This window comes from Triturus cristatus, chromosome 3_2 (assembly GCF_964204655.1).
Source record: "Triturus cristatus chromosome 3_2, aTriCri1.1, whole genome shotgun sequence".
Classification (NCBI taxonomy): domain Eukaryota; kingdom Metazoa; phylum Chordata; class Amphibia; order Caudata; family Salamandridae; genus Triturus; species Triturus cristatus.
In genome coordinates, this window is record NC_140584.1 from 884,049,510 (window position 1) to 884,074,205 (window position 24,696).

The following is a 24,696-nucleotide window of genomic DNA, read 5'->3' on the forward strand; positions in this document are numbered from 1 at the left end:
AAACAAAGCAGTATAGCAAACAAATGTAAAAACAATGCAGACTGGTTAACAGAGAATGAGAGAATGATAGGAAGGACAGAGATCCATTTGCAACAAAACACTCCAAACTAAGCATAAAAGCAATCTCAAATGACTGATGAGGTTTTCTTGCAACATTTAGCATCAATTAAGTATGCATTTCAAACATGTTGGTCAGGAAACCTTTGTGAATAAAATAAAGTTGTACATACAGCTGCTGGAGGAATCCGAACTCTGAGAGCCTCTTTCCCTGGCATCCTTGTCAGAGGCAATCTGTCGAGTGATTATCACGTCAATAAAGTTTGCAGCAGTGATTGTGGTCTTCCCTCGAGTTCTTAACTCCTCCTCGTACCTAGACTTTGGAGGAGCCACTTTGTCCTTGCCTGCTTCAGAATAAATAGCAGCAGACGGTTGAGTCTGTGACTTGCTAGTGGAAAAACCAGACGACGTATATGGACACTGTACTAGTCTTCTGTCTGGCTCCAGCAATTTTTGCTCCATCTGCTGCTGCTGCAATTGCTGCTGCAAATGTTGCTGTTGTAACTGCTGGTGCAGTTGATGCTGCAGCTGCTGCTGTTGGTGGTGTTGCTGCTGCTCCACTGCTGACCGACGAGCCATGCTCTCCTCCATTCTGCTGGCCTCATGCTTGCTTTCTTTACCTTTTGCTACTTCCATCTGTGGTGCAGAAGCAGCAGCATCCACAAGTGCAGCAAGAGCATCAGCAGCTGTGTTGTAACGGGCGGGCAAACCCTGCGAAATGGAAGGAGCGCCAGGTGGGAGCTGCCTGCACACAAAAAATAGAAACATATCAAAAAGAGTACATTAAGGCATATAATTCTGAATATCATGCTCACTGCACATTGTGGAAATCTTTTAGGCAGCTCTTCTGCAATCCACTTCACAAGGCTTAAATTGAGAAAATGAGAGTCTTGCCTACAGTGTAATGAGGATTACCTTACTGTTTAACCTAAAGAACAAGTTACTTACCTTCGGTAACGATGTATCAGTAAGAAACATTAGTTAGTTAGATTCCTCACCTTAGAATATCCCCAGGCGTCAGACTGGATCCGGAAGATTTTTTGTCAGCAATACCCCTTGCGCGTCGCTAGGCGTCGTCTGCGGCTCCGCGTCCGTCGTCGGCGTCGTGCGCCGGAATGACGTCGGAGTACTTAGACGCCGCCCTCGCGCGCTGACGTCAGTTCTTGTACATAGCTTTCCACGCCAGGAACGCAGAGCCATGCAAAGACCGACACTGGTGCCAAAAAATAAAATCTAGGGGCCTGAAAAGGATAACCTTAACCCTAGATGTCAGTTCGCAGAATGGGGAGGATGGGTGGGTCGGAGAGGAATCTAACTAACTAATGTTTCTTACAGATACATCGTTACCGAAGGTAAGTACCTTGTTCATCTGAAAGAACAAGTTACTTACCTTCGATAACGATATCTGTAAGAAACATTAGTTAAGTTAGATTCCTCACCTTAGAATATCCCCAGGCGTCAGACTGGATCCGGAAGATTTTGTGTCAGCAATACCCCTTGCGCGTCGCTAGGCGTCGTCTGCGGCTCCGCGTCCGTCGTCGGCGTCGTGCGCCGGAATGACGTCGGAGTACTTAGACGCCGCCCTCGCGCGCTGACGTCAGTTCTTGTACATAGCCTTCCGCGCCAGGAACGCAGAGCCATGCAAAGACCGACACTGGTGCCAAAAATAAAATCTAGGGGCCTGAAAAGGATAACCTTAACCCTAGATGTCAGTTCGCAGAACGGGGAGGATGGGTGGGTCGGTGAGGAATCTAACTAATGTTTCTTACAGATACATCGTTACCGAAGGTAAGTAACTTGTTCATCTGAAAGAAACACGTTAGTTAGATTCCTCACCTTAGAATAGATACCCAAGCAATACCATCCCCGGTGGTGGGTCTGCGAACCAAGATCACACCAGAAAGTCCTGGAGGACAGAACGGCCAAAGAAGCCATCCCTCCGGACGTGGCTGTCAAGGCAGTAATGCCTGGCAAACGTGTGTAGCGAAGCCCACGTTGCCGCTTGACAAATGTCCTGCAAAGGGACACCCCGTCCCAAAGCAGTAGTAGCCGCTGTGGCCCGAGTAGAATGGGCGCGCAGCCCAACAGGAGGGTCCTTTTTTGCCAAGGAGTAACAAATTTTGATGCACAAAACGACCCACCGAGAGATGGTCCGTTTGTGCACAGCTTTCCCCTTCTTAGCACCCACGTATCCAACGAAAAGTTGGTCGTCCACCCGGAACTGCTTTGTGCGGTCCAAATAAAAGGAGAGCGCAAGTTTTGGGTCCAGACGGTGGAGCCTCTCTTCCTCTTTGGAAGGATGCGGAGGCGGAAAGAAGGTGGGCAAGGTGACAGACTGCCCAAGATGAAATGGAGTCACCACTTTCGGAAGAATGGAGGGACGAGGCCGAAGGACAACCTTGTCCGGATGAACAGACAGAAAAGGAGGCTTTGAAGATAAAGCCTGGAGCTCACTCACCCGTCTAGCCGAGGTGATGGCTACCAGAAAAGCAGTCTCAAGCGTCAGCAGATGAAGAGGACAATTATGAAGAGGCTCAAAGGGAGCACACATTAGGAAAGTGAGAACAAGATTCAAGTCCCACTGAGGCATTACAAAAGGGACAGGAGGGAACGTGTGAGTAATGCCTTTTAGAAAGCGTGTAACCACAGGGGACTTGAAAAGAGAAGGCTGATCAGGAAGCCGCAAGAAGGCAGAGATGGCAGCAAGATAACCTTTCAGGGTGCCCAGGGCAGAGCCCTGCCGGGCTAAAGAAAGAAGAAAGAGGAGAACCTCAGAAAGAGGGGCGGAAAGGGGATCCACAGCCTTTGCTGTGCACCATGCCACAAATTTGTTCCACCGGCAGGCGTATACTGACTTTGTGGAGGGACGCCTGGCTGCCATAATGATATCACAGACTTCAGGAGGCAAGTCAAATGGCATCAACTGTCGCCGCTCAATCTCCACGCATGGAGGTGGAGGCTGGACAGGTTCGGGTGGAGGACCGTCCCCTGCTGCTGCGACAGAAGATCCTCCCGAAGGGGCAGACGCATCGGAGGATCGGTCAACATACTGAGTAGCTCGGGATACCAGTACCTTCGTGCCCAATCCGGAGCCACCAAGATGACTTGGGCCCGGTCGTGCCTGATCTTCTTCAGCACTCTGGGCAGAAGTGGTATAGGCGGAAAGGCGTACAACAGACCGCAACTCCACTCGTGACGAAAAGCGTCGCCGAGCGAGTGCCGCCTTGGAAATTCCAACGCGCAGAACTGCTGACATTGCGCGTTCTCTTCGGTGGCGAATAGATCTAACCAAGGCTCTCCCCACTGCTGAAAGAGACCTTGCGCCACTTCGGAGCTCAGACGCCATTCGTGATCCATCATGCACCGGCGGCTGAGTTCGTCTGCTCTGGCGTTCAGAGAGCCCGCCAGATGTTGAACCACTAGGGTGACGCCCTGGTGTTCCAGCCACATCCAGAGGCGCAGGGCCTCCTGACAAAGGGTCCACGACCCCACCCGGCCCTGTTTGTTGCAATACCACATGGCGGTGGTGTTGTCCGTGAACACCTGCACGACACTTCCCCGGACAGAGGGAAGGAAGGCTTTCAGTGCAAGTCGGATCGCTCTCAACTCCAACAGGTTGATGTGGAGACGAGACTCCGCCGGAGACCAGAGGCCTCTGATCTCCGCCTCTCCCATATGGCCACCCCATCCCAGAGGGACGCATCCGTCACTACGACATGCTCCGGTTGGGGAAGGGAGAGGCTTCTGCCCATGACCCAATCGCGGTCCGTGAGCCACCACTGCAACTGCTGTGCAGTGCCTTCCGAGATCAAGACATGGTCGGACAGGTTGCCGTGATGCTGGGCCCACTGAAACTTCAGGTCCCACTGCAGAGCCCGCATGCGCCGCCTGGCGTGATGCACTAGTAGGATGCAGGAGGCCATCAGCCCCAGAAGCCGCAACACTAGCCTGACCGAAACCCAGGATAGAGGCCGAAAGATGGGAATCAGGGCCTGTATATCCCGGACCCGCTGTTCCGGTGGATAGACCCGGAACTGCGCCAAATCGAGAACCGCTCCGATGAAAAGGAGCTTCTGAGAGGGACTCAGGTGTGACATCGGCACGTTGATGGAAAACCCCAGCAAATGCAGGAGATCCGCCGTAGTCTGGAGGTGGGAGACTACTGCCTGGGGCGAGCCCGCCTTCAACAACCAGTCGTCGAGATAGGGGAAGACTGGAACCCCTGATCTGCGCAGATGAGCTGCGACCACCGCCATCACTTTCGTGAACACCCGAGGGGCACTGGTGAGGCTGAAGGGGAGCACGGTATACTGAAAGTGCTCTTGGCCCACCATGAACCGCAGGTAACGCCGGTGGGCCGGCAGGACGGGGATGTGGAAATATGCGTCCTGCAAGTCCAACGCTACCATCCAGTCTCCGGGGTCTAGGGCAGCTAGAACCTGAGCCAAAGTCAACATCTTGAACCTTTCCTTCCAGAGGAAGGCATTGACGTTCCGGAGGTCCAAGATAGGGCGTAGGCCCCCTTTGCCCTTCTTGGGAACCAGAAAGTAGTGGGAATAACAACCACAACCTACTTCCGGACTCGGAATGCGCTCGACGGCCCCCTTGGCCAAGAGGGCCGAAACTTCCTTGTGGAGAAGATTCAAATGATCCCCCGAGATATGGTGGTGCTGCGGTGGCATGGCTGGAGGGGTCGTCTCGAAGGGGAGGGAGTAGCCCCTTCGGACGATTTGCAGCACCCACCTGTCCGATGTGATGGACCGCCAGTGGAGCAGGTGATGGCGAACTCTGCCGCCCACTGGCGTGGAATGGGCCTGAAAGCTCGGACTAGGAAGGCTTTGAGGCGGATGCTGCCGGGGTGGATGTGGGCTGACCTAGTCGTCCTCCAGAACCACCTCGGTGGAAACCACGTCCGCGACCACGCGCAGAGTGGTTCTGCGGATGGTGGCTAGGCGCACGTGAGGAGGCACCCCTTCCTTGGCCACGAAAGGGGCGAAAGGCGGAAGATTGCGACCGCGGGGCCGAGAGGCCCAAGGACTTGGCCGTAGCCCGGGAGTCCTTAAAGCGGTTCAGCGCACTGTCCGCTTTCTCGCCAAACAGGCGAGTGCCATCAAACGGCATGTCCATGAGAGTGCTCTGGACATCGCCCGAAAATGACGTGGACCGCAGCCAGGCGTGACGTCTAAGCGCCACTGTGGTAGAAATGGCCCTACCCAGCGAGTCCGTGGTGTCAAGCCCACAACGTATAGCATGTCGCGCGGCATCCATCCCATCGGCCAGAGCCTGGGTAAGTCGTGTCCGGACCTCCTCCGGACACAGGGGCAGCGCGTCCTCCACCGCATCCCACAGAGAGTGGGAATAACAGTCCAAGAGACAAGCGGTGTTCAAAGACCGCAGGCCAAAACTAAGGGAAGAGAACAGCTTCTTGCCAAACTGTTCTAGTCTCTTGGAATCCCGGTCCGGCGGGGCGGTCGGGAAAGAGGATTGGGAGGTGGAGGCCTGGATAACCAGGCTCTCAGGGGTAGGGTGTTGGGACAGAAAACTGGGGTCGCCCGGAGCAGGGCGGTGGCGCCTGGCGACGTTCCTGTCCACAGGAGGAACTGTGGAGGGCTTGGACCAGGTGCCCTGCAGAACGTCAATGAGGGCCTCATTGAATTGCAGCAGAGGCTCAGTGGAGCTTGCTGCAGACTGAAGCACCTCAGTAAGGACGTTAGTCCTCACAGCCACGGCAGGCAGCTCGAGCCCAAGGGCTGCGGCCGCCTTGCGCAGCACCACAGAGAAAGCAGCGCCCTCCTCCGAAGCCACAGTCGGAGGAGAGACAAATCCAGTGTCTGGAGAGGTATCCAGGCCACTGGCCTCCCCCAGTTCATCTGCCCAGTCCTGGGACAGTTGAGCCTGAGCGGCCATAGGATCCTCGGATCCCTCCCAGCTGTCCCCATCATCCGACTCCTGGTATAGAGGAGAAAGTAACGGAGCCGGGTGGTAGACATAATGTGTCTCCAGCGGCGCCGATCTCGGCGTCCATCGACGCCGGACCGGCGCCGGGCCCGGAGTGGGACTGAACTGGGGCTCGGCGTCAGGGGTGGTACCGGTGTCGACGCCGGCGGAGGAGGCGTGACGAGGTCGACCGGCGTCGACGGGGACTCGAGAACGGGTCCCTCGGGCGCTTGCGGCGTCGAGGCCGGAGCCGGCAACGGCGCCGGGGCCGGAGCCACCGGCAGGCAAGGCAGCCCAGTCTGGTCCGCGGGGCCCGAAGGCGCACCAGCGGGCGCCGACGGCGGAGCCAGGTTCCTCATGGCCGAGAGGAAGGCACTGACTTCCGCCGGCGTCGCGTTAGTCCCAGGGACCGGAGGGTATGGGGACGTGCGCGGCGCCTGCGCCCCCGCCGGAGCCGCGGGGGTGGAACCACCCTGACCCTCGGCCGAGTCGCGCGACCGTTCGAGGGGAGCGGTGTCGCCTCTTGGACTTCTTGGAATGCTTCGACTTACCCGAAGACTTGGATCCAGACGACCGATGGTGACGTCGGCTGCGGCTCCGCGACCGATCCTTGGACCTCCTCCTGGACCGGGATCGAGAGGCGCGCGGAGCCGAGTGCCGAATCTCGAGAAGCTTACGGGACCGCTCCCGTCTAGCCTTCGAAGTCCGGGCCTTGCAGTCCGAACACGATTCCGCGTCGTGGCCCAAGCAGTAAAGGCACCGGCGGTGATGGTCCGTAACCGACATCAAGCGGCTACAGTCAGCACAGGCTTTAAAACCAGGCATCCTACCGGCACCGAAGTCAAGACAAGATCAAAAAGGATAGAAAAGTTACTGGCGCGGAAAAAAGAAGAACTGACGTCAGCGCGCGAGGGCGGCGTCTAAGTACTCCGACGACGGACGCGGAGCCGCAGACGACGCCTAGCGACGCGCAAGGGGTATTGCTGACGAAAAATCTTCCGGATCCAGTCTGACGCCTGGGGATATTCTAAGGTGAGGAATCTAACTAACGTGTTTCTTTCAGATACTGATCATCAAATGGACAAGTTACTTACCTTTGGTAATGCCTTATCTGGTAAAGGCATGATCTAGCTGCAGATTCCTTACCTTCGAACTTCCAAGCGTAAGACTGAATCCAGAAGATTTTACTTAGCAGCACCCTAACGTGCCTGTAGGCTGCATCGGTCGACTCCGCAGGACGTCATCGGCATCGTGTTTGTCGTCACGTCTGTGTCGTCAATATAACCATCTGAACCTTTCACGACTTTCCACGCCAGAAGAGGAGCCATGAAGTGACTGACCATGGTGTGTTAAAAAAGACAGCTAGAGCCCTGAAGGTGAACAGTTTAACACTAACCATAATTCCGCAGGACGGGGAGGATGGGTGGGTCGGTAAGGAATCTGCAACTATATCAGGTCTCTACCAGATAAGGCGTTACCAAAGGTAAGTAACTTGTCCATATGATAGAGACATCTAGCCGCAGATTGCTTATCTTTGAGCAATACCTCCCCCAGAAGTGGGACTGCGGAAAGATTTAGACCAGAAAATCAGGCAGAAGAGAGCGGTCAAACAGGCCCTCTCTGCGAACCTGAGAATCAAGGTGTGAGAAGTTGGCCTGATGTATGATGTCACTAATTCTAGTGTACACCTTGTATCAGTCCAAACAACCCTTATGGTGATTGGTTGTAAAGTCAACCTTATAGACCAGCTATCCTAGTGGTAGCATGGACAAGAGCAGTCTTAGGCTAAACTCTGAATGGCATGTGAAGCCAGCTGTGATACCATATATAATCCCTTGAATACCAAATGAAAGGACACCACAACAGATATATATATAAAATAAAGCGTATTTATTCTAGACAAACCCTCAGCACTCTTTATGAGATTAGAGGTAAGTACAACACAGTCTTATTTATGCATACATTAAGTCACACAGGTAAGTAATACAGTTAGGCCCTAGGGGCCACGCAAACCATATACTAAGTAAGTGGTATAAGGACCACTGTCACGGAAATAGGATAGGCCTAGGGAATCGCTGGGGCTACACTATACTACCAAAGGTTAGGAAGTGGGAGGCCCACGGGATTCAGGTGCAGAGTGGAAACACTCACGCGTAATGCGTAAAAGTCACTAGAAATAGTACAGTTTAGAATTAAATAGATTTAGGACACTTCCGGAGTAGCTAGGAAGTCGAGACTGGAAAACTAGACACTAGGATAGTCACTATCCTGATGAGCACCGGAGTACCCAAGTTACCTAGCCCACAGGCTGCGGGTGCATAGGGGTGAAGTTGCGTCGGGTTTCGTCGTCGACTCCTATGGATGCCTGAAGAAAGATGCTGACAGGCAGTCAGTGAAGAGTGTCCGGTGGATCCCAAGGCTGGGATCAGGAAGAAAGGATACCTGCAAGCAGAGGGGACAGAGTCAAGGTCACTAGCCAGTGACCACGTGGAACCAGGAAGGAACCAGGCGATGTCGTGAAGATTGCAGGTGAAGGTGAAGCTTGTCGCTGCAGCCACGAGGACCAGGGAACGCCGAGGACGACCAGGACCAGGAGGCGAGCTGTCCCACGAAGGCTCTTGCTGTCGGCGGCGTCGAAGTTGGACTAGGACTCACCAAGCCTTGGCAAGCGGAACCCACGAAGAACGGAGGACTTGCTTCTGGTGCAGACCAGGGAGGTCTGGGGTGCTTCTTCTTTGCAGAGAAGCGGGAACCAGTCTGGAGGAGCCAAACCAGCGCTGAAGATTTCAGGGTGCGTCGTCTCAAAGGCCACTAGCCAGCGGGCAAGCAACCGGACAGACGCGGCAAGCAGGAAAATGCAGAAGGGCCCCACGCAGGACTCGTGGAGTGTGGGGGGCTGATCTTCGGTGCAGATGGTGCTTGGGGTTGGGGCTTCTCAATCCCCGGTGCACAACTTCGAGGGTGCCTCAGAAGCTGCGCTTGAAGATACTAGCCACTTTTCCCAGGTAGCCTGTCCCACGTCTCTCGTCGCCTCCACGGATCTCAGCACGGCTGTGGATGTGGATCAGGGTCGGAGAAGTCTGGAAGTCAAGGCTCTGGTCGGGCTCTGCAGTCGGTCCCTCGTAGAACTGGAGCAAAGCAAAGGGTAGTCTCTTGATGGTGCCTGTTTGCACAGGGTAGCCACTCCTTGGCCACAAGGGAGATTCTTCAGTCTTCTTCTTTCGTCGAATGTCGAAGGTCCAGAGTTTCTGTTCAAGTTGCAGGTTCAGGATAATCTAAAGTCTTGAGGCCCAACTCCCACTCTTATACTAATCTGGGGGGCTGGGATACCTGCTAGGTCACGCCTTATGGGTGGGACCTGGGAGGGGGGTGGTTACACCCCCTTCCCTTTGTTCAGTTTCGCGCCAGGACTGGGGCTGGAGTGCCCCAGCACCGGTTTGAACTGGACTAGGCACGGGACACCTTGTGTGCCCCAGGCCTGTCTCATTCTATTCATCCCTCCCTGCCCCAATACACTAAGGCCTGTCTGGGGTGGTGCTAGCACCTCCCAAGGCAGGAAACCTATTGTCCAAGCCTCCCTTGCCGGGATCACTCCCAGCAGCAGGAGGTCAGACTCGTGTCTGTGGCAGCAGCATCCATTTTGTGATGCTGGGGCTCTGGTTAACTTTAACCGGGTAAGTAGGTTACAACATGTCTTCTCCCTCTAGAAGGGAGGGATAATATCCTCATCCCCAGAAATGGGATGGGGGTATTATTCCAAAGTGTTAGACACCTTACACGACATGTTTTGATAAAGCCAAACCATAGTTGCCATAACCGTTTAAGATTATAAGGCACTTTAAGAGTATATGGTAGGCTATATCATAGAACAGCTATAAGGACATGGTTCCGAAAGCTGCAGACAGGCTCAGCTCATGCTAGAGCACCATCTCACATGTTACCAAGCACTCTGCCTCCAGGATTGTTAAGGCCTGCCATAGGAGTGACTGATAGGTACACATGTGTCTATATATAAGGTAGATATAGGAATACTACACCTAAGCAAGGGGTGATTACACGACCTTGCCCCAGCTGAGTGATCAGCCAGTTGTGTCATAATGGAAGGCCAGGCCAGGGGTGGCATAATACATGCTGCAGCCCCTGGTAGGCCTAGGGTACACCTATGCCCTGGGTACCTAAGGTACACTGTACAGGGGCCAATAAGGTGATCCTATCCAATTGGGTTATTCACCTAAAGTACATTTTATTAATTTAGAGAGAGAACAGCAGGGCTGTGGGTCTGATTAGCAGGCCCACAGCCACATCTAAGTTGAAAACCAGTAAAGCAAAAGCAAAAAGTGGGGGTGAACATAGAAAGCAGACCCTACTCTCCTACACAAGGCAATAGTGTCTGGCAAACGTGTGCAAAGATGCCCACGTGGCAGTTTTGACAGATATCAGCAATTGGGACCCCCACGATGGAGAGCTGTGGTGGCTGCGTTCGCACTGGTGGAATGGGCCCTATGACCTTCAGAGGCTTCTTCTTTGCACAACCCTTTTTTCCTCCCACTTAACCTATAAAGAGTTGGTCATCCACCTGCAACTCTTTAGTGCGATAAAGGTAGAACAATAACACTCTTTTTGGGTCCAGAGGATGAAAACGCTCCTCTTCTTTGGAAAGGTGCAGAGTTGCATAGAAAGTGGGCAGAGTAACGGACTGTCCCAGATGGAAGGGAGTTACAACCTTCAGCAAAAAGAGTGCCCTAGTACTTAGTACTACTCTGTCTAGGTGTCGACTTTTGAAAACTAAGAATATTCCTTAAAAATCGCTCACAAATAACCTACCCAAATTTTCTCAACTATTTGCAGAAAAGGTCCCAGTGCTGAACCCAGGTGTCCAGCACTAAGAAAAGTAACTAAAAAGTAACTTAACTGTGAATTGAATTTCCTTCCATAGGATAACATTGGGGGTTCTTTGTGAAAAAGTTTCTAAGCGTTAACTTTTGAAAATACAAGAATATTCTTTAAAAATCGTACAAACTACAAAAACGTAATTACTTACCTGTTTTAAGTAGATGTCCCAGCGCTGAATCTAGGAGTCCAGCACTGGATTACAAAAGTAACGCAAATGTACGAGTTACTTACCTTCGGTAACAATGTATCTGGTAGAGACGATTCTAGCCGCAGATTCCTTCACGTAGAGTTATCCCCAGGCGTGAGACTGGATCCGGAAAACTTTCTTGCCCAGCATCCCTGTGCGCTGGAGGGGAGGGAGGACGGCATCACGTGACTCCGCCCAGGCATCATCTGCGTACATGATGTCAGCGAGGTCACATAAGACCCACCCCGGCGCGCCTACGTCAGTTTTCTTCTGAGTTAGCAGATAAAACTGTGAGAGTATAGGAACAGTGTGCGAAAGAGCAGAAAAAGAAAGGAATTGTGAGGATCAACACCATAAAGAGCAGTGCCCAAAGGCAGGGAAAGAATAAAGAACAGAGCAGCAACCCTGCCTGTACAGAGAAAGTCCCCCCCCCCCCTCCCCCCCCCCCCCCCCCCCCCCCCGGAGACAAGGGCCATATGTAAAAAATGTCACGATAACATGCAACAGGACTACAACTCCAACCAAAGACAAGGAAGGGGACACACAGGGAACGACAAAACTCCAAGACATCCTCATCACAGAGTGTGACAACCCCCATCAGGAACAAGGGCAAAGGCACCGCCAAAAGACCCCAACCTCAAGGTTTGCAAAGAGCCAGAAGTACCAACAAACCTATCCTCCCATGTGACAACGGGGAGGAAAAAGGTACAGCCTGACAGAAAGAGGGAAAGAATGTACTCATAGAAGACACAACCACCCACGGGGAAGCGAGTGCAAAAGACAAATCATCAGCACTCGCAGAACGGGGAGAAAGGGCGGGCCGTGAAGGAATCTGCGGCTAGAATCGTCTCTACCAGATACATCGTTACCGAAGGTAAGTAACTCGTACATCTGATAGAGACTACTAGCTGCAGATTCCTTCACGTAGAATAGATACCCTAGCCATACCCAAGGGGAAGGAAGATCTGCGAGAGGACCCCACCACTTGGGCAGAACAGTGGACCACATGGGGGCCGAGTCCGAAAACAGGACGAGGAGCCCCGTCTCCCAGGCTAAGGGAAACCCCCGCCAGCAGGAGGCAACCAACCCCAAGGGGAGAGGGGGGAGGGAGATTTCAGGAAAAGAAGAGAAGACGAAGATAGCCTGTCCTCACTCAGCAGAGGAAACCAGGCAAGGCGCAAAAGGCCAAACACCCCACGCCCACGTGAGGCAGCAAAACCTCCGCCCAAGGCCAAGGCAAGGAAAGGAGCTCCGAAGGAGAAGAGCAACCTAGAGATTCCAAGGAGAAGAGGCAGAGCAAAGGCTCTCCTAGACAGGATGGCGCCGGCAGCAAGAAGCAGGCGGAAGCCGAAAAGGGGAACTCAAGGTCACCCAGGAAGAACCGTCCAGGGACAAACTGCGCCCGCAAGAGGGATAAGAAGCCAGGGACCAGAACCGAGTGCAAGGCCCACTGGAAGCAGCGGAGACGGCAGGATGACAGTCCCACTAAAGCCCCAAGAAGGCACAACAGTGCAGAAAGAACAAGAGGGTGGCACTGGTAAGCTCCGCCAGACGCCAGGGACACCACAGAACGAAACACTCAAGCAAAAGGGCGAAGAAGAAGGTTGCATCCGCAACATACCATAACGCCACGAAGAGCAGAAGCCCGCAGGGGACCACAACTCCCAAGCACATACCAGGGCTATATAACAGCCAACCCTGCCCCACATAAGGCATGTCATATCCCAAGACATGGGAACCTCTTAGGAAGAAACTTACGCAGCAGAGGACAACAAAAAACAGACCTGCGGCAAAAAAACCCGCAGGAGGCCTATTAAGCAGCCAGAGTGGAAACGCAGAAGGCCCAATCTCAGGCCCAGCATGGGGTAAAAAAAACCCAAAGGAAAAACACAGTCAAAAAGGGCTGGCCAGCAGCCAACAGAACCACAACCTCAGCCAGACAACCAGGGCGACCCGCCCCAACGGAAGAACAGCTCTAAGAACCAGATCAACACGCAGGTCACTGAGGAGGAGAAGAAGGAGGGGGAGGAGGCAGAGGAGGACGAAGCACCGCCAAGAACCTCTGGATGGCTGAGTCCACAGGGGCATGGAACAAAAGAGCACCATCGAAGGGAAGGTCCACCAGCCGTTCTCGAACATTCTCCGGGAGCACACTGTCCCAAAGCCAGGCATGGCGACGAAGAGCAAACGAAGAAGCCATGGCATGGCCCAGCACCTCCGAGATGTCCAGAGCGGAGCGAAGGATAAACGCCGCGAGCTCCCGACCATCCAAGACATGGTGTCTCAAATCCACACAGGCACCCTCCTGAGAAGCGGCAGACATAAGGGACATCGCCGAGTCCCACAAGCAAGAAGTGGGCCTAGCCAAAACACAGTGTGTTAAGGGCCCGCAGAGCCGCACTGGTTGAGGCAAACAAGCAGGAAAGGCAGACTGCAAAAGGGGGCCTCTGGTCGAAGGGTCAAGAGAAAGGCACACCGGATCACGCGGTGCCGGATGGTGGCGGTACGGCCCCAAGTCCCCAAGAGAGAAGAGTGGAGTGAACCCTCGAAGGGAAGCAACAGTTCCCTACCATCAGAGTCCTGATGGAGAACCTCCAGAAGATGATCTGCGGAAAAATGGGTAGCTGGATCACCTATGCGCAAAATTCCCAGAGCTGTGGAAACAGCCCGGGAGAAAGCCGCATCCGCCTCCGTAGGGCCCAGCGGAGGGGAAAGCAGCTCCTCGTTAGGTGACGGCTGCAAGCTAAGGCGGCCCTCCCCCAAGCCAAACGGAGGAAGTAAGGGCCAAGGCCGGAATGAAGGAAGAGTGACCCAAGAGTGGGGGACTTGCGGCTCCTCCGGCGAAGTCCGCCTCGTGGAGACGGCGAGGAGCCGCCTTTAGACGACGTAGGGAAAAAGCCACGACACGGCAGCCCGTCTTCGGCGAGGATGACACCAGCAACCGCCGAACCTCTAGAGAAGAGGAGGCATCCGAAGACGAGTCAACGACCAGACGTCGGCCCGGCGCTGAAGAATCCACATCCTGAGGCAGGACACGTTGCCGACCGGCGCCTGAGAAGGCGCTGGAAGAGACACCTGGGCGACCTCCGTCACAGCACACGGCGCAGGAGACCGGAGCCGGGGTGGCGCCGATCTGACCGACGAGACAGCCGCCTGCGCGGAGGGACGAGGAGATCCCCATAAGCCGCGAATTGTGAAAGGGCGAGTCGGGCCCTCTGCCGACCCCTGTGACGCCGCCAGAGCCAGCAGCTGCCAGCGCCGTAGTGGCGTCACCTCAGCCTCGGACAAGGGCGCTGCCTGTCTCGAGGATCGAGGGGGGCTCGGGCGAGAAGGGCCCTCTGCCGACACCTGCGGCGCCGCCAGGGCCAGCAGCCACCGGCGCCGTCACCTCGGACAAGGCCGCCGCCCGTCCCGAGGACCGAGAGGGGCTCGGGGTGCGACCCGAGCCCCGGCGACCTCCCACGACACCACAGGGACTCCCTCGGGAGTTTGCGGCGAAGCAGAGGCGCTGTGGTCCGAAGGGCCACACACCAACGGCACCACATCCTCCAAGCCTGGATCCGGACCAGTTGGCGCCGGAGCCGCCAGCGACGCCGCGGAGGGCCCCGCACACTGCAAGGGGTTCACTGACGTCCCAGGAGGGGAAGGAGGAGGTGATCGGCGCACTTGCGACCTGGGAGAAGATCGAAGTCGGCGAGGGAAGCCGCGGGTCCGAGAACCCTCCTGAGGGGCTGGGCGAGAGGACGACGCCGACCTTGACACACGAGCCGAAAGAAGTTTCATCCAGCACTCACGTCGGGACTTCGGCTTCATCTGCTGGCATGCCTCACAATCAGTGGAATCGTGGTGCTCCCCCAAACACCACATACAGATGGTGAGGATCCGTCGCCGACATGAGGCGGCCACACGACAAACAAGTTTTAAAGCCCGAAGGCATTCGCACACTGTTCCCACACACGCAATAGCATAAGTGAAAGGCCTAACAGGCCCAGAGCACAAACCGGATCCGCATTGCACGCGGAAAAGGAAAAAAACTGACGTAGGCGCGCCGGGGTGGGACTTATGTGACCTCGCTGAAGTCACGTATGCGGACGACGCCTGGCGGAATCGCGTGATGCCGTCCCCCTGGTGCGCAGGGATGCTGGGCAAGAAAGTTTTCCGGATCCAGTTTCACGCCTGGGGATAATTCTACGTGAAGGAATCTGCGGCTAGTAGTCTCTATCAGATAGTAACTTACCTGCTAAGTGAATTTCCTCCCATAGGATAACATTGGTGATTCTATGTGAAAAAGTTTCGTAGTGTCAACTTTTGCAATACAATAATATTCTTTAAAAATCGTACCTCTAACTAAAACGCATTTACTCACCTGTTTTCAGGAAATGTTCCAGGGCTGAATCTAGGATCCAACCCTGTGTTAGTAAAAGTAATCTGAAAAGTAATTAACTGCATTTTAATTAAAAAGCCCATTCATTTGAATGAACAATACTTGCAATGTGTTGTAAACTGCTTACTTATAACTAACCAAAACCAGTACAAGTTATACTGCAATTTTGAACTGTGCTCATACAAGTAATTTACTACTGCAAAGTATTTATATGCTTACCAGTACCAGGCTTGCTTGGTTCTAGAAATAAAACAGTATATTTTTTATACAAAAACAATTGGCCTAGGGGCGTGGCCTAGCGTGCTAACATGGCGGCTGCAACTTAGGCGAGCTCCGCTGAGCCAGTCTGTATTATCATGCATTTATCCTGCCCCATCGGTCTGCATCCTCCTACGAGACGTCTGCGGTGCCCCCTTAACACCTGGCGAACTTGACGGGGGCGGCGGTTTCAGGGGGGGGGGGGGGGGGGTTGTGTTGTCCTATGACGGATGCTGGGTGACCCGCCGGCTTTTACGCGGCAGACGGCACAGGCCGCAGGGGTGGGCTGCGGGGGGTATGCCCTGCTCTCCTCTCCCCTACCTTCCTTTGCCCTCAGTCCTGACTGTGCCTGGACCGTCGTCAGCGTGATTTGAAGATCTGCGGCCTGCTGTGTCCAGAGGGGTGACCTGCTCTGGTGAGGTGGTGTGTGGTGACAGTGGTCCTTCCGGGAGGTGCGTCTGACTCTTCCTTCTTTCTGGCTACGCTGGTCTGGTCCTTCCTAGACAGGGGGGATGACGGACGGGTGCGTGCCCGGAGGGGCTTAGGATTAGACGACCTCCATCTGGGTCCAATATCAGAGAGGTCTTGCCGCATCAACTCTCCTCTGCCTCGGGTGTGCGGCTGGTCGTCCATTGCCTTTGTTGGCCACCTCTTCAACCTTGCCCAGATCCTCTCCCCCTTTGTTTGCCTGGTGGCCCCCGCCGACACCATGACCAGAGACAAACCCCATGGAGCGGTGGCAAAGCACAACACAATCGATTGCTACATGGCACCCGGGGCCTCTGTGCCTGACCCCGCGGGCGCCCATGGTGGAGTTCCAGATAACACAGCTCTTATGGCGGCTATTACACAGAGCAGGACAACTCTTGAGACCAAAATAGGAGAGGTGGGCTCTGAGGTTATGCTTCTCCGCCAGGACTTACGAAATGCGTCTGAACGGATCACGGTGGCTGAGACCAGGGTCTCCAAGGTGGAGGACACAGTAGCGGCCTTGCAAAAAAAAGTTGCGTCTCTGGAAACGATCTCTAACATTGGCCTCACGAGTCAAGGACGCAGAGGGAAAGGCTCGGAGATGCAATCTTCGGTTTGTGGGCTTCCCGGAGGGCTGCGAATCCGTTGCAATGGAGCAGTTCCTGACCATATGGCTGACCAGCTGGATCCCACCAGACTCTGTGTCTCGCTGTTTTATCATTGAACGCGCCCACAGGGCTCTCCTGCAGAAGCCGCCCCTCGGGGCTAGACCGCGCCCAATCATTGCCAAGCTCCTAAATTACAATGACAGAGACACTATCCTGAAGCAAGCCCGCCTCAAGGAGCCTCTCCAGGATAACAATTCTCGGATATTGATCTTCCTGGACTACACCAGACTGGTTCAGCAGCAACGCCAGTCCTTCCTGGCAGCCAAGGCCCGCCTCTGCAGTCTATAGATTCCATAAGCTCTGCTCTTCACGGCCCGCCTGCGGGTCGTATACCAATCCCGCACCTGGTTTTTTGAGTCACCCGAAGAAGTGTTCACCTGAACTGATGAGACAGTAAAGCGGCACCCTCACTCGCCGCCTCCCCCGGATTCGGACTCATCTACTGGGGGTCCTGCTCGACAACACTCCAAGTCTAAGGACAGGCCCCCTAGAAGATCCCGCTCTCGCCGCCGCTCGCAGTCCCGTAGTGTTGTTAGTAGATCAGCATCGTCATCAGGGCCGGGACACTCGGCCTCGTGAGTACTTTGGACTGCTCCTATTGGGGGAATGACAATGTGCCTGCTGTTTGATGCTTATCTATGATGGCCGCCTTCTGGTGGCCGTTGGTGGGCCCGTGGGACTCCGCTGAGTCAGGGGTCGGGCCTGTGTTGCTGTTTTCGGGCTACAAGGGATTTCTGGCCTGCATCGCCAATGTAGCTTTCATATAATTCATTTGGGGGCGCTGCTCTATGATTGTACCACCCGACCGATGGGGCTCCATAGGGGGCCCCTCCCCTGATTGACCGTCCGAGGTCCAGGGGTCAGGGCTCAAATGTAAAGGGTGGGGGGGTTGTTGGGGGGGATTCCTTATGCAGTGTCTCTTCTCTTTTGTTGTTGATATACGCATCTCGATTGATCCTGCTCCTCTCCATAGTGATGGCATTTATTTGTTATACACTCTGTATGTTATTGCATTCCTAATGTGCCGTCTTCTAGAGGCGGGTCCTGGTGGTCCGCCCCATGGTTCCATTACCTCTGCAATGTTACTTATACATGTCTTCTCCTATGGCGGATCGGCTGTCTAATACTGCAGGTCTTCGCATAATCAGTTGGAATGTGCGGGGGGCTCTTGATAAAATCAAGAGGGGTGCTATCCTCCGACAGGCCAAACACGACCATGCTGATGTCCTGATGCTCCAGGAAACTCATCTGCTGGGTACCAAAGCGTCCTGTCTTATCCGCTATGGATTTGCACAGGTCTTCCACTCTGGCTTTTCCAGGGGTTCCAGGGGGGTGGCCATCCTTATCCACCGACTGGTTCCATATTTACACTCCAGAGCGTAGGTGGATCCACAGGGCAGGTACATTATACTACAGGGCTCCATCTACGGGGAACAAGTGACACTAGGCTCTGTCTACACCCCTTCCCCCCTGTGTTGGACCTTAGTGGAGCACCTTTTGACTCTTTGGGAGGAGATTCCCCCCCACCTGGTTTGGCTGTTATTGGTGGCGACTGGAATGATGTGATGGATGTTTCCCAAGACCGCTGGAGACAGGGCGGCCTGCCCACGGCCTGCCTCACAACTAAATTGAGTTCCCTTGTGACTGGTATGGGGTGGATTGATACCTGGCGTGCATTACACCGCCTGGACCGAGGCTACACTTATTTTTCCTCTGTTCACGAGTCCTTCTCCTGCCTGTACTATTTATTTGTCCTGGGTGGTGCCATCCATAGGGTACAGGGGGTAGTTATTCTCCCGCGGGCCTTTCTGATCACTCCCCGGTGGCCTTGACATTGCAACTCGGCCCGGCGCGCCCACCTTTCCGATGGAGTCTCTCCACATGGAGCCTACAGGATGAGCAGTATTGTGCACATATGTATAAGGCCATAGATCAATACTTTGAGCTGAATACTGGTTCTGTGGAGGCGGCAGAAACCCTTTGGGAGGCCATGAAGTCCATGATACGCAGGGTGGACATCTCTTTTTGTGCCGCGGCCCGCCGGGCACAGAAGGAGGAGTTGCTGAAATCTGAGGCTCGCCTTTGAGCGATCGAGCAGAGAGGAAAGTGGTGCGCTGGCGCGCCGTCAGCTGGGCCTTGCACGCCAAACCCATGCGGATTTATTGATGCAGGAGGCCAGATTGGTGTGGCTGGCCACCCGTGGCAGAGTCTGTCAATGGAGAGACAAATCGAGTAAATTACTACATCGTCTGTCGGGGAGATGTTTGTCCCCTGACCCTCCCCGCTATTAGGGCTGAGTGGCAAACCTCTGAACAATCCCCACACGATTGCTGAAGACTTTGTTCAATATTATGCAACGCTCTATACCCCTCTGGAGAAGGTATCCAAGATGCAAATTCATCAGTTCTTGGAGGCCATCCCGCCACTGCGCTTTTCTGATATGGCTCGCGATAGCCTGGATGGTCCGCTTACGGTGGACGAATTGGGGGTAGCATTGGGCGGCCTAAACTCGAGTAAGGCACCGGGCCCGAACGGGTATCCCTGTGAATTCTATAAACATTACTCTAATAATCTAGGACCCTATCTTTTAACTACTATAGAGGAGGCGAGGGAGCTTGGTTGTATGCCACTGGACTGGCGACACGCTGAAATAGTGGTCTTCCATAATTCTGGTCGACCCCCTGATTGCCATGCCTCATATCGAGCTATTTCGCTGCTCAACATTGAGGCTAAGATATTGGCCAAGGTCTTGGCCAATAGGCTCGTACCTTATATTACCTCGGTTGTTCCCAGGTTGCAGTCAATACTATTCAACGTCTTGGTCTCTCAGGAGCCCTCTTCCTCGCAGACATGGATCGTGCATTCGATTCACTCAGCTGGACGTATTTGTTTGCCCTATTGGACCGACTGAACTTAGGCCCGTGGCTTCTATCCTATTTAAGACTCTTGTATATGAATATTACAGCCTCAGTCCGCATTGCAGGATCCATCTCGTCAACGTTCTCGATGGGCAGAGGAACAGACGACCACGCTTGGCATGAAATACCTAGGGGTCTTTTTGTCATCTTCTGTTGAAACTTCGTGGGAACGCAATATCCAATCGATTTTGGTGCGGGTGGGGGATTAATTGAAAACATGGTCCCGTATGTCCCTCTCTTTACCGGGCGGCTCGGCTATTTTCAAGATGGCCTCCCTGCCACGCTTATTATATCAACTACAAAATTATCCTTTTAGTATCCCTCCGTCGTGGTTTCGCCAGGTTAACTCGGTGCTGGGGCTATTCCTGTGGGCTGGGAAGTCCTCTAGGGTGGCTCTACGCACATGCTTCCAATCTACCTATTGCGGTGGCTTGGCCACGTCCGATATCCTGTCCTATTATATGGCCTCCCACCTGCTTGTCCTGAATGAGTGGTGGTATGGGGATCGTACTGACCCGGACATCTTATTGGAGCAAACACTCATGGGAACCCACTCATTACATACCATACTCTATTCAGCACCGATGCGTTGGGTCCTCCCCTCTAATACTACTGTGGTGTTTCGGGTTTGGAGGCAAGCCTTGCGTAAAATTGGATGGTGGGGTAGAATTACCAAGGAGACCCCTTTGTGGTCAAATGGATTGCTGCCCCAACTGGCTGGTCTGGCAGGCTTCCGAGACTGGGATTTATTTATTTATTTGAAAGTTTTATAGAGCGCGGACAAGACCCTTGCGGGTATCAGAGCGCTTAACAGTAAATAAAGTTTTTATACATAAACCAAAGGCAAATTGTAGCATCTATACAAAAACGAGTTACAAAAGTAAAGTGATCGGGTACATCAGGACGCTATCCTCATGCGTCAGGAAACAGGAAGATGGAGTGTCCAAATTGCTTAGATGGTCCCTTGTCCTAGTCAGGGTGATGGCAGCGCTATAGTAGTTCATCGCAAAAACTTAGGACCTTCCTCAGGTGAATTTGGCCCTGAGAATTGATTTTACTTCCTTTTTGAATGAGACAATAGAGGGGTTAAGTCTGGTTTCGGGTGGTAACGCATTCCAAATTCTAGGTGCCATCCCTGAGAAGGTACGGTTATATGTTTTTTTCTTGTTGAATAGCTGTGGTTTTAGTAATACGTTTTCGGCACTTCTGGAAGATCTGAGCCCACCAGAGATCGTTAGCTTCTGCGTTCGATATCTGGGTGCTTTGTAGTGCAAGGCTTTATGCGTCATACACGCTATCTTTAAATGAATTCTGGCTTCCAGGGGAAGCCAATTTAGTGCTTTGAGGTCCGGTGAGATGTGTACATTTCTTTTAGAACCAGTGATGAGTCTCGCTGCGGCATTGATTGATGCTCTTAGAGGTGCCGTGGTTGCTTTGGGAAGACCACAAAGCGAGACGCTTCCAAACTCCACTCTGGGGATAACTAGTGCTTGTACAGCTTGCTTGAAATCCTTACTTGTAGAAAAGGTTTCATCTTCCTCAGTGTGTTTATTTGGTAGTTAGCTCCCTTTGTAGCATTGCTGATGTGTTTTTGCATATTGAGGTTACTGTCAAGAGTTATTCCCAGTGATTTGGCTGAGTCAACGATGATTGGTTGAACGTTGAGAGCCGTAAGGTGTTTTATCCACTCTTGCATTACCAGGACTTGGGCAGGTGGAGCAATAAGCAGGAATTCGTTTTTTTGGGCATTTAATTTGAGATGGTTTTTTGCCAGTCATATCTGGGTATTTCCAAGCGCTTTGTTGAGCAGTTTGATATCTTCTAAGGTGTTGATCTTGAGGTATAATTGAGTGTCATCAGCGTACATGTGGTAGTGCACGTTAGATGCTTGAAGAAGTTCGGTGAGGGGTTCCATGAACAGGTTAAACAAAGTCGGGGATAAGGAGGACCCTTGCGGTACTCCTAGTGTTACTGGGACCGGTTTTGACATGGTGTTGTTGGCCCTGAATTGTTGTGTTCGATTTTGGAGAAATGAGGTGGACCAGTTTAATACTGAACCTGATATGCTTCAGAAGATCCAACAGGTTCTCGTGCTTGACCGTATCAAAAGCTGAGGATAGGTCTAGCAAGATGAGTAGGCAGGCTCCATTTTGATCCAGGATTTGTAGCGCGTCATCAATTATATGTGTCATGGCTAATTCAGTACTGTAACCTGCTCGGAAGCCTGATTGGTATTTGTTAAGCAAGTCAAAGTGGTCAATATGCCTTGTCAGTTGGAGGTGTACAGATTTTTCCAAAAGTTTGGCCAGTGTAGGGATGTTGGAGATAGGACGATAATTGTTTAGGTCCGTAGGGTCGGCCGTGGGTTTCTTTAGAATGGGTGAGACCTGCCCAACTTTGAGGGTGTCCGGGATGCAGCCTTGTTGAAGTGAACTGTTTATGATCTTAGTCCAGAGGGGCAGAAGTAGAGGAGTTAGGTTTTTAACGGCGTTAGCGGGTAGAGGATCGGCGAAGTGATTGGCAGGGTTCATGTCACCAAGTATTTTACCTATGGCTTCTTCGGAGTAGGTCGAGAAGGATGACCAGTCAGCGTCGTTTTTAAGGTTAGGCTGCGATGGGAAATGGTACAGAGCAATTGGCATTTCTGTGGAGGTCTTCGTATGCGGTCCCGTGTGTAGTCTTAGATCATTGATGAGGTCAGTCTTGATATTATCTGTCTTCAGAGTGAAGAAGGCAGAGAATTCTTCACAGTTGGGTTGCAGACAATCTAAGTGTTGTGGACGTTGAGGTGTGTCCTTACATTGGATTTTGATTAGCTCAAAGAGTTTTTTGGGACGATTTCTTGCCTGGTCTAGTTGGTGGCTGAAGAATTCTGCTTTAGTGCGCTTGATCTTTCTGAAGTAAGCGTTTCTCTTTAGCCTTAGTGTATTTAGGTGATTGGCTGAAGGAGTTGACCTCCAGGTGCGTTCCGAAGCTCGGAGAGAGCGTCTGTCTTTGTTGAGCATGCCATTGTACCAAGGCTTGGAGTCCTTTATGGAGGCTCTCTTTAGCTGCAGGGGGGCCACCTCATTTATTATCCTGGTCATGGAATTAAGGTAGTGATTGGTAAGGTCCTGGACTTCCGACGATCCTGTGGGGGGCAGGAGTAGGTTGTAACTGGACGATGGAAAAGTGTTAGGGTTGATTTTTTTCATGTCTCTTTTCCAGACTTTAGGTCTTGTGGATTGCACCAAGTTCAGTGTCACTGTTTCTTTGATAAAGAAGGTAACGATATGATGGTCTGACCAGTCACAAGGTTGGATCGAGTCAAGCTGAATGCAATCTCTTTTAGCGATTATTATATCCAGTATTGAGCCTTTGTCGTGAGTGGGGCTGTTGCATATTTGGGTGAGGTCTAGGTCTTCTAGGAAATTTTTGAGGCTATTAACCACTACATCCTTGTGGTCATTCCAGTGGAGATTGAAGTCGCCAAGGAATATTTGGGTATTTTGGCGCCCCGTGTTAGTTGATACCATGTCCATGATGTGTTCGATGAAGGGCAGGTTGTCACCTGGTGGATGATATATCGTGTGTAAGGAGCATAGTGGTTTGTCATTACTGGTGATGTTGAGGCATATGTATTCGCAGGAAGGAAATACCGGTGCAATTGATCAGTTTACTGCGATGCTGCTCCTGTGTATACAAGCGATGCCTCCCCCTGTTTTATCAGTTCTATCCAATCTAATGATGTCATAATTAGGGGGTACTAATATGTCAATGATAGGTGAGGAGGATTCGTTTAGCCAGGTTTCGGTAAGCAGTATCAGGTCCAGATCTTGTGAGAGAATGAGGTCGGCTATATCTGCTGCGTGTCTAGCGGCCGATCTACAGTTTAAGAGGACGCATTTGAGGCGGGGCGTAATGAGGGATGAAGTAGGTTCTTGAATGAGGGGGACTCTTTTTAGGTTGTTGTCAATGACGCCTCTAATGTTATGTTTGATAGACCTGTGTGGGTTGAGGGGGATAGTTGGAATGGACATAGGTGAGGGGGTGATAGGGTTCGTGAGGGCGGGGGCATATGAGTGAAGTAAAGATAGTAGATCCATCTCTGAAAGCGAATTGGTGCTTCGGCGGCTTGAATTATTAATGGAGGGAAGTGATTTCCAGCTGGGTAAGAATGGAATAGAGGTGTTTGTTAGGTGCATCAGGGGCCCGCTAGCATTGGGCTGTCTTGTAGTTCTAGAGAACCATGGTTGTTTCGAAATTAACGCATTAAAAGCTTGGAGTTCTTCTTTGATGTGATGTAGTGCGATCATGATCTCATCGAGTCTGGAGTGTTGAAGAGTAGTGATGTAGGCTGTAATGTGGATGTGGATGGATGCGTTGAGGTTTGGTCGGGTGTGTTGTCTAGTGCAGGTATGGGTGGGGTGGGAGGAGGTGTAGCAGGGGCGAATGGATGATGAAGGGATGTAGAAGGTTGAGCAGTTGATGTAGAAGGCTGGGATGAGGGTGTAGGAGGTGTACTTTGTGCCAGAAGGAGCGCAGGTGGTGGTATATCATCAGCGTGGAGATGGAGACTATTATGATGTTCTGACAATTGAACTGGGTGTGTTGGGCTGGACTGAGGGCCATCTTTGCAAGGAGTCTCAGTGAGTAATGGCGAAGGAGTGGCTGGAGTGTTGGTTATGGAAGGGAGGATGTTGACAAGTGGGACAGCTGTGCTCGAGCATAAGGGGGATTGGTTATCAGTTGTTTGTGCGTGTGCTACCCCGGTAGTGCTGGATTGGAATAATGCGTGAGGGTAAGGCGCTATGGTTGTTGCCTGTGAATCCAGTGAGCCTACCGATCGGAGTAATAACGGAGCAAGGTTGGGGGGAGTGTTTGATAGGATGAAGTGTTGCGTGTTGTAGTCCTGGATCGTCTGGGTGGAAGTGGCGTCTAGTT

The 24,696-nt window shown here is 52.7% G+C and overlaps 1 protein-coding gene across 33 annotated transcripts in view; it reads right to left on the minus strand.

Annotated features, from left to right (window-relative positions):
• The window catches only part of NCOR1 (nuclear receptor corepressor 1), a 1,832,391-nt gene that overhangs the window by 311,598 nt on the left and 1,496,097 nt on the right, over positions 1 to 24,696 (minus strand). For all 33 annotated transcript variants that reach the window (XM_085649294.1, XM_085649293.1, XM_085649281.1 and 30 more), the window contains one exon: positions 231 to 802. In XM_085649294.1, coding sequence (XP_085505420.1) covers positions 231 to 802 — 572 coding nt within the window. The remainder of the gene's footprint in view (positions 1 to 230; positions 803 to 24,696) is intronic.